General features: G+C 42.6%; 1 protein-coding gene across 2 annotated transcripts in view; it reads left to right on the top strand.

Moving 5' to 3' along the window:
* myo10 (myosin X) overlaps positions 1-10,373 on the top strand; it is a 136,217-nt gene that overhangs the window by 47,505 nt on the left and 78,339 nt on the right. For both annotated transcript variants that reach the window (XM_034888491.1, XM_034888492.1), the window contains exon 3: positions 8,991-9,149. In XM_034888491.1, the coding sequence (XP_034744382.1) occupies positions 8,991-9,149 (159 nt within the window). The remainder of the gene's footprint in view (positions 1-8,990; positions 9,150-10,373) is intronic.

Raw genomic sequence — 10,373 nt, forward strand, 5'->3', positions numbered from 1 at the left:
CCCTCTCCATCATCATCATCATCATCAAAAGCAGCAGCTGCTCTTTAAATCGCCATTCATCTCACGCCGCATTGTCCCGCCGTCGGCTCAGGTCGGGGGGGACTGCCGAAAAACGGTGAAACCCGAGAAAGACGAGAGAAACCCCGCGACCTCCCAGGACACGACATTTCAAAGCATGAACAACCATTTTACAAGTGTTAGGGATAAAAATGTGTCCTGAGTCAAAGCGTCTCTCTTTAGAAGAAAGCAACATTTAAAAATATAACCAAGAACAACTAAATAACAGATCAGCCTGCTGCAAAGAACTCTTAATTACTGCAAATAACCATATCTTGCAACATGGAAAATCTTTTAAATATGAAATGCACTTGTTCTTTTATCTCACCACTGCCCCCCCTCTCATGTGTATTTCTTATTTATGTACACTACCTACTTATTTATATCTTATGTCCTGAACAAATGTGGTGTCTAGTTTTTGTATTGTATTGTCAAAACTGTCTTTCACTGAACAGAAGAGCTCTCCAAATTCCGTTGTATGTCGCCATGTACAATGACAATAAGGGCCCTCTATCTATCTATCTATCTATCTATCTATCTATCTATCTATCTATCTATCTATCTATCTATCTATCTATCTATCTATCTATCTATCTACCATAAAGGGTAACTTTTGTATGTATTTATGTTTTTTATATATGTTTTTATGTCTAATTGACAGATGGGAACGACTATCTTTGAAACTGGTCCAGTATTAAGCAACACCACTGCAGTCGGCATTGGGGGAAAAAGGTGCAAAAGCTAACGGGCAATTGCACACCTTCAATTTCCATCCACTAAAAGTTCTGTTTTTGCCGCTGAGAGGCTAAGATTAATATTCAATACAACATTATTGACAGGAACCATGCAGAGATGGACCTTTTTGTAAAAGGGTGAGGTCCTTTTGGCTCCAAAATTACTTTTGCCAAACCCACCAGACTCCATTTAAATAAACAGCAGTGTTATCATCATAAAATACACTTCTTTCAAAGTCAGTGAAACCAAAATAAAACTACTAAAAGCCGTCTTGGTTCGTCTTTCCACTCTTCCAACTATTGGTTGAGAAAAAAAACTTAAATCACCCATGAGAAAACATGCTAGTTGGCTGCTCTATACACGCTAAAAGTGCTGTTTATTTAAATGGAGTCTGGTGAGGATGTCAATGGGGATTTCAGAGCTGTTTCTGGTAAAAAATAAAAGGATCTTAATACTTAGTACTTACGTCTATCTCTGAAGGGATCCTTTCCATAATGTTGTCAGACACTGTGAATATTAATTTCAGCCTTTCAGTGGCAAAAACACAACTTATAGTGGACGGAAATTTGAAGGTGCGCAATTGCCCGTTAACTTACAATTCAGCTGGCTTCCTTAATCGAAATTGGATAACATTGCGGCTTGGTTTGAGGGAGTTGCAGCATTCTGTCTCAATACTTGACCAAAGAATTTAGTTCACATAAAAGAAGTCACTTTGACACCAATGCATGGGAGAGTACGGTCCAGTTTAAAAAGACTGAAATTACCCTTTAGGAATGTAGATCAACAAAGACTTTCAAAAATGCTGAACCACCAGCTGATACACTGACATGTTGGTGGTTACATATCCACCTATAAACTCTTCAGCATCAGAAAATATGGCCGGTATCCGCCTTCAGAAGTCCAGATCTTCCTCAGTCGTTCATATTAAGTTTCTCTCTAAGTTCTTCTAGAGTCTTCTAATTGCCCGAATTCACTTTCCTGACCCACTTAAGTAACAACAACAAACTTTATCCTGACTGATCCAGGAACAGAGCGTGTTGATCCGAGGGTCCAGCAGTGAGTCCCCCCCCCCCCCCCCCCCCCCCCCCCCCCCCCCCCGCTCTGCACGGATGCTGTCCTAATGCCTTTGTTTCACAGAGATTTACTCCGGTTAGCATCTGTCGCTAAGCTTAGCGTCCGGGCCCCTCCATGGCTTTGTTTTCGAGGCGGGGATCCTCCTCATCTCCACACAGACAATTGGACCAATTAGAAACCTAATTAGGACAAAGCCGAAAGGACAGCTAGTCCTACCGAGGCCTGACTGTATATCACTGTGAATAATGCCCCTGACAGAGAGAGAGAGAGAGAGAAAAAGAGAGAGAGAGAGAGAGAGAGAGAGAGAGATCTATTCAACCAGTAGTGGAAGAAGTATCAGGATACTTTCCTAAGTAAAAGTCCTGCGTGGACAATGTTATGTTATGAGTAAAGTTATGTAAGTATCATCAGGAAAATGTACTTAAAGCATAAAAAGTAAGAGTACTTAATGCGGAAAAACCCTTATATTCAAGAAACTGAAAAGGATCCAAACTATTTAGTCAATCCACTAAGTGTCTTAGCTGTCACATTAGTCATTCATAATCAAATGTTGTATGTGATGTGGGCAGAAATCTTAATAATATGTAATGCAACGTTTAACTAAAGCTGTCAGATGAATGTAGCGGAGTAAAAAGTACAATATTTCTCTCTGAAATGTAGCGGAGTAGAAGTAGAAAGCGGGATGAAAAGAAAAGTGTAGTACAAGTACATCAACATTTGTAATTACTGTACACACAGTACTTGAGTAAATGTACCACGTTATATTCCACCACTTGTTTGAACATGACATGAAGAAGCACATGAAGAAATGTTTTTTTTGTTTTTTTTGGTGTGGTAGTCTGCACGAAGCTCGAACCTCAACCCCATCCAACACCTTTGGGATGAACCTCAATGGGGGGGGGGGGGGGGGGGGGGGGGGGGGGGGCAGTAGATGGTTTAGCTTTTAAAGCTGAGGCCAGAGCTCTTATCTTCCAAAATGTTTATCCTATCGAAGCACTCACAGAGGGACTTTCCTGCATGGAAGAATCTTTGCATATTTTACTGAATATGAGCACTGTAAGACTAACAAGATGGTGGTTTTGGTTCAAACAACAACAAAAAAACCATTTGACATGGTTTGGAGGGCTTGTTGTATACTTGTCTGTTGCAGTGAGAGTGATGCATGATAGAAAACAGCTGGACCGAGACTATTTAGACAGGCAGCAGTGTGATTGTGTGTGTTTTTCCAGATATGTCGGGGTGTTAAAAAAGAGATTAGAAGCCATTTGACATTGAGCCGAGGTTTCGGTGTGATTTTCCTCCCGTGACAGTCTCCTTCCTGCGGAGATGATATATTGCTAGGTGGGGGATCATAAAGTCAGGTACCTGACCTGTTGATGCTAACAGCCTCGCTGTGTTTTACTCGGCGGTCAAACAGTTTAACCGTCTGATTTACAGCGGGGAACATCCTGCTATCTCAGCTTACAGTGTAGAAAGTGGAAGAAAGCCTGGAAGTTAGAGACTTCTCTGGCTCATACATCACACAGGCAGTCCTGGAACGCTAACTGACTAAAGCTAAATATTTTAAGACTGGTGCAAGACTAAAGACTAGAGCTAAATATTTAAAAAGGGTCCATATTCACAGTGGTAAAAACAAATCGGCGGTTGAAATGTATGAAGCCAGGTGGAGGTGAAATCTGGCAGCTCTCAGCGGTGGAAGAAGAAATCAAATCCTAAATCAAACGAGCCGCATCACTGCATCCACAGTTTGAACTAAAAAATCAGCTGGAACTTGTGGTGGAGATTAAAAAAAAAGAACAGATTTGAAGACGATTGTAGTAAAAAATCCACTTCCTCAGTTTGCGGGACATTCGTGCTTTCAGATTATTTAATGAATGAATAAAAGGAAGGAAGAGAAAAATAATGAGAGGAAATGAGAAAATAATAGAGGGAGGGAGGGAGGGAGGAAAGGAGGGAGGAAGGAGGGAAGGACTGACGGATGGACAGAAAAGTGGAGGGAGGAAAGAGGGAGGGAGGGAGGGAGAAAGGGAAGAAGGAAGAAAATAGAGAAGGAATGAAGAAAAGCGAGAAGAAAGGAGAATGAATGGAGAAAGGATAGAAGGAAAGAAAAAAGGAAAGAAAAGATGAATGGAATGAAGGAAGGAAGAACAGACATAAGGAAAAAAAGATGTAAAGAAGGAAAAGGAAAGATGAAAGAAGGAGAGGAAAACATGGAAATGAAAGGAGGAATGTGTGTTTCAGCAGACGGCTGCGTATCATGTGTGTCGGAGGACAAGGCTGTAGCATTTGTCCTACAATGATGAGTCCAAACCAGGCCGAGCCGAGTCAGACATCGGTCCCATCTCCAGTCCTATCACCCCGATAGATACTCAACAAACATATTACGTCTACGATTTCCTCGTTTTAGTGTTATAAGCTTGAGTTTGGCCCTTTGTGCCTCAGTAAGGTCAGTTTGAAGGACTTGAAGCTAGAGTCAAAACATGTGACACACAGCCACAACTTTTAACTCCAGTATCAGTCGAGGGGACAGTTCATCTTCAGAAATGTGACCGACAGTAAGATACAATCTTACATACTGTACTGTTTCAGTCTACCAAATAGCATGTTACAACAGAGCTTATTCCCTGGAATCCTTGGCCCAATACCAAAGTCCGGACTCACAGACTTTGGTGCGCGTTCCAGCAAAATTCGCAAGGGCTTAGGGTTGTCCCGATGTGGAATTTCAAAGGGCGTGAGGGTTTGAGGACACGCTTACTGAGTCCTTTCCATGAGTCTGCATTGATGCGGACTTCACCAAAGGGAAGTAGCCACAGCATGCCACACGACCACGGACCGGAACGGACCGGTTTGTCCTGCTTGGAAAACAAGAGTTTGAAAACATTTGCCATTGCCTTGGGTGGAACCTAAATTATGGTTGCAGCTGCCGCTGGGGTCCTGCTCGACGCCCTGCTACACCCTGCTATAGCCTGCTATGCCCTGCAACACCTTGCTACGTCCTGCAACACCCTGCTACACCCTGCTATAGCCTACTATGCCCTGCAGCGCCTTGCTACGTCCTGCAACACCCTGCTACATCCTGCTATAGCCTACTATGCCCTGCAGCGCCTTGCTACGTCCTGCAACACCCTGCTACATCCGGCTATAGCCTACTATGCCCTGCAACACCTTGCTACGTCCTGCAACACCCTGCTACACCCTGCTATAGCCTACTATGCCCTGCAACACCTTGCTACATCCTGCAACACCCTGCTCCACCCTGCTATAGCCTACTATGCCCTGCAACACCTTGCTACATCCCGCTACGCTCTGCTACACCCTGCTATAGCCTACTATGCCCTGCAGCGCCTTGCTACGTCCTGCAACACCCTGCTACATCCCGCTACGCTCTGCAATGCCCGCTATGCCCTGCAACACCCTGCTACATCCTGCAACACCCTGCTACATCCCGCTACGCTCTGCTATGCCCTGCAGCGCCTTGTTATGCCCTGCAACACCCTGCTATAGCCTACTATGCCCTGCAACACCCTGCTATAGCCTACTATGCCCTGCAACACCCTGCTACATCCCGCTACGCTCTGCTATGCCCTTCTATGCCCTGCAACACCTTGCTATGCCCTGCAACACCTTGCTATGCCCTGCTACATCCCGCTACGCTCTGCAACACCCTGCTACATCCCGCCACGCTCAGCAATGCCCTGCTACATCCCGCCACGCTCAGCAATGCCCTGCTACACCCTGCTACACCCCACTATGTCCTGCACACCACACTATGCCCTGCTACGCCCCGCAATGCCCTACCACGCCCTGCAATGTCCTCAAATGCTACACCTTTTATTTCTAGTCGTAGTTCCATTATTTTTATTGCCAATGTTATATACCAACTGCTGTAATTATTGAGAATCATACCAAGACCAAAAGTCTGGGTCTGTCTCTGGTTTCTGCTTAAAAGGAAGTTTTTCCTAGCTACTGTGGCACCAAATGCTTGGTCTTGGGAGAATTGTTGGAGTTGTTGGGTCCTTGTCAATTATGTGTTGTCTAGACCTCTTCTATCTCTAAAGTGTTTTGAGATAACCTTTCTTAGGATTTTATACTATAAATAAAATTGAATTGAATTTAGGAAGCAACCATTGTCATTGTGCAAACACTTTCTGTATAGTTCCTCAGTGAAGATTTACACCGTTAGACTTCAACCACGTTGGTTTTCGGGTGGAAACATGGAGCACAGCCAAAAACCCGGTGCTGTCTCAGCGTTTTCCACCAACAGACACATCACAAAGTAACACACAGACACACAGGTTCGACATTTCTAAGAAGAGTCCATAATGTCTTTCAGTGGTTTCAAACCTTTATGTCATGTGACCCGGAGACGATAAACTATGTCAACTATGTACTGTTGGTGACATCCCCTTATCAGATCATGTGATTTAAATAGTTTTAGATGTAAAAAATACTGTCCCTTGTTCTACTTATAGCCTGATAATCTGCTGTTTTTGAATGAAAGTGCTTTACTTTTCTCAGCTATCTGTATGAATGGTTCATGAGAACAGCCTAAAACTAACTAACTAAGTATCTAACTAACTGTGAGACCATTAGGAATGTATAAACACACACAAACACACGCACACACACACACACACACACACACACAATATGAAGTCTGGGGTTGTGTGAAGCTGGTCGTTGACCCGCTGTGACCGAACGTCTCAGGGCAATTCTTCCTGAAGAAAGCCGGTCTCTGTCTGAAGAGTCAGTCGCATCTGACACACACACACACACACGCACACACACACACACACACACACACACACACACACACACACACACACACACACACACACACACACACACACAAGGCCTCGTTTTTCACATTCCAGTTTCATTGACGCTTCAGAACGTCACAGAAACGTCTTTCAGACGATTGAAAAATTATCCAGTCTTTTTAACGGCGCGTCATCGACTTGCATGAGGGGTTTATTACTCCTGAAAATAAGCTGCATCCAAATTAAACCGACTGGTCGTCATCACATTAGCGTTAAAACAAACATACTTCCATAATTGAAGCTTCTTTTCTTGGTGTGATTTACTGTGACCTGGGCCGGACCTTTAACTACTGCAAGAGACATGCCGTTGAAAAGACCAGCATGTTTACTGGGCTGTTGGAACGAATACTGCAATTCAGATATAATTTGAATATTAAACAAATTAATACTATTCAAATGCTGAAATGACTTTTCCAATGTTGCTTTCTTTTAAATATATTTTGGATAAGAGCTAATGGTATTCTTTTTCCCTACCTGCATGTGTCTCTCATGTCACGTTTTATGAACCTAACTTATCAGGAGTGAGAAACGCAAGTGTGTGGTCAATGTGAGGTCTAAGATAACATTACGTACCATGTAGTGCAGCATCACGGAGCTAGGGTTACGTACCGAGTAATGTTAGGACAGCATCACGGCGCTAGCGTTACGTAAAAGAAATCGTAAGGACGGGAAACAGTTTTAACATGACTTGAAAACCGGCACCTACCGAGCCAAAGTGCTTATGTTAACATGAGTTAGCTTGTTCTTGTTTTCTAACTGCGTCATGAGGTATAGTAACGTTAGCGTAGCTGGGAGCTTCATGAAGAAAGCTAAAGTTGATATGTTAGCTGCCCTACAGCTGCCATTTAGCTTCCACTTCATATATTACCTTCTAACAACAGGTTGCTTATAGATCACTAAAATAGTAGTGACAGCTCCATTTGGCTTGGTTATTGCTGCAGTTAGCATCATTTGTTTCTTACCTAGTTTTTGAAACATACCGTTGTCATTGTCATTGTGTTAACCGAGCACCGTTAGCCTTTACAACAGAGCCGCTTCACTACACTTGTTAGATAAGTTTACATCCCAGAGTCCTCTAATGATTTGTGTTTGTCACTGTGTGCTCGTGGTGGAAAATGAATGCAAGTAAAGTTGCGTGCAGGTCCCTTCAAGACCAGGCTAATGTTAGAAGTCCCTCTAGTGGACAGAACGTGTAACAACAACCACATGCTTGTGGCGACATTGAAAATCCATAAAGTCTAAGTAGTGTAGTACATATTTTTAACAAGCTGCAATTGAGCATTACATATTCAAATATTATTTGAATATTAAAAAATTGACAGCTCTAGTGTTTACATTTTCTGAGAAGTAGACAGTTAGAGAGAGGTAACTGACTCGTTAGACTAGTCCAACGTAAGTCGTTTACAGTCAACAGTAAGTCCTGAATGTCCCGGAGGGGGGTGTAAGCGAAAAATACTTTCCAGCGCTTCTAATGCTCACTGGTTAACATGCTGTATATTTATTTAATATGAACACGCAGAAATGTAAAAACGCAGTTTGTGATTTTTGGAGAGTAACATGCTGGAAGCTTTTGGCTGGCTTCATCCACTTGTTAATTTTTGGCATGTACATAGGAACGTACTCCTTTAAACTTGGGGTAACTGGGATTCGTTTACAGAAAAATGAAGGATCAGCAATAAGGGTTGTTTATTCCTACCTGTCACTGCCTGATGTGAGGCGAGTGCAGATTTTAGTCTCGCATGCGTCACTTTGCAACAAGTAGCATTTAAGATGCTAACGAGAGACTTCTGTAATGTCTGAAGTAAAAAACACAAACAAAATCTCAGCCATACAGAACCACTTGATGCTTTGTCTTTCAGGATATCCTATCGCAACTTTTGAGACATTTGAGTTATTTTTACCTAAATTATTCTCTTCATATATCACATATATACCACATATATACATATACATCATCATATATTGATCTGTAAAAATTCTGTTTATAGTAATAACCATCTGTATAAATATTCATAGTAAATATCCAGCTGTATATCTTGTTCACTATACTAGTTATCTATATATTATATTCATAGGACAAATCTATCTGGAAAATTCTGTTTATAATAGTATTTATTTCTATATTTATTCAGTACATATCCATGTCCTGCACTTATTGAACCATCGTATATCTTGCACCTGCTGCTATTGCACTTCTGGTTAGACCTACACTGCATTTCGTTTCCTTGTACCTGTTTAATGACAATAAAGTTGAATCTAATCTAATCTAATCTAATCTTCATGTGTGTCTATTTTCTGACCCAGGTGTACACCTACAAGCAGAATGCCCTGAGCAGACAGAAGGTGCAGCCCATGCACCACAGCAGCATCAGGGGGGTGGAGGACATGGTGGCGCTCGAGGACCTCCACGACGGCGCAATCATGCACAACCTCTTCCTGCGCTACCAGCAGAGACACATCTACGTGAGTTTCCTACACGCTCAGCCACACTCGATGACTCAAAGCTTCCTAAATGTTGATTCTGAACACGTTCACCTGACGTGGATGATTCTGGCCGGGTGGGATTTTCTCCAAAATGTTTGATATTTTTGGACACGTCTCGTTGGTCGTGTGAAGTACTCTGTGAACCCGATATGAGAGTAGCAGTTTGGACTTGCCTTTTACAAGATCTCCCAGGCACTAGCCACCGTATTATGCAAATTATTTAGTATTATATTGGCATAGACTAAGATCTGTTGTGTAGGCATAGATGATATCCCTCAATGAATACGTATTTGAGGCGCGGATGAGACTCCGTGGGATGGCGAATTGAGTGATGGCAACCCTTTGGTTGGCGAAGACTAAGGAAAAACATGCACAGAACTTGTTTTAAGAAGGATGCGAAAACATCAGGCCGGAGCCATGTGAGGGAGAGAAAGTGAGAATGCAGAGAGCGTCTGATAGACGGACTCACGTCTATCTGCAGGATCAGCTGTTAGGGAACACTGCGTTCTTTTCAAAACAGTAATCTCCCATGAAGTTACTCAATCTTTACATAACAGCGTAGATAACCGTCTAGACACAGGCAGATAGGAGAAGGTCACGGCTCTGGCAGAAAACTCCACGTTAATGTGGAGTAACAGGGATGAGAAGCAGAGTTTTTCCTGGCTCAGAATGGCCTTTGGGGGGCCACATATGAAGCGTGGGGTCTGGGGGGGTCATTCTGAAATCACACTGAAAATGTCTTAATTCATGACATGGAAAATACAAAATTCTGCATGTAACAACTCAATTTTTTTAATATAATGGGATATTTGCAGTGAGGGAAGGGGGCTTTAGCCTCTGACTACAATGTCCAGTTTATCTGATTAGTACGAACAGTGCATAACTGTATCTTTTGTATAGATATAACTTTTTAAATTGCACCTATGGCATGAGATGTCTGCGCCATCGGAGTGTAAATGTGTGTGAGTGTTTATCTGATGAGCAGGTGGCACCTTGTACGGCAGCTTCGGCCCCCGTGTGGTAATGGTGATTGGTTCCTGTACTAGGATATTGCGTAGGCATTAAAGGTCCAATGGCATGAACATTTCACTTTATTCACACTTTTACCATTAATATGTGTTAATAAAAGAGACTTCAGATACAGTATTAGGGACCACTAAGGTCTATATAAAAGAGACTTCAGATACAGTCTTAGGGGACGAC

Source organism: Etheostoma cragini, chromosome 12, assembly GCF_013103735.1.
Source record: "Etheostoma cragini isolate CJK2018 chromosome 12, CSU_Ecrag_1.0, whole genome shotgun sequence".
Lineage (NCBI taxonomy): Eukaryota > Metazoa > Chordata > Actinopteri > Perciformes > Percidae > Etheostoma > Etheostoma cragini.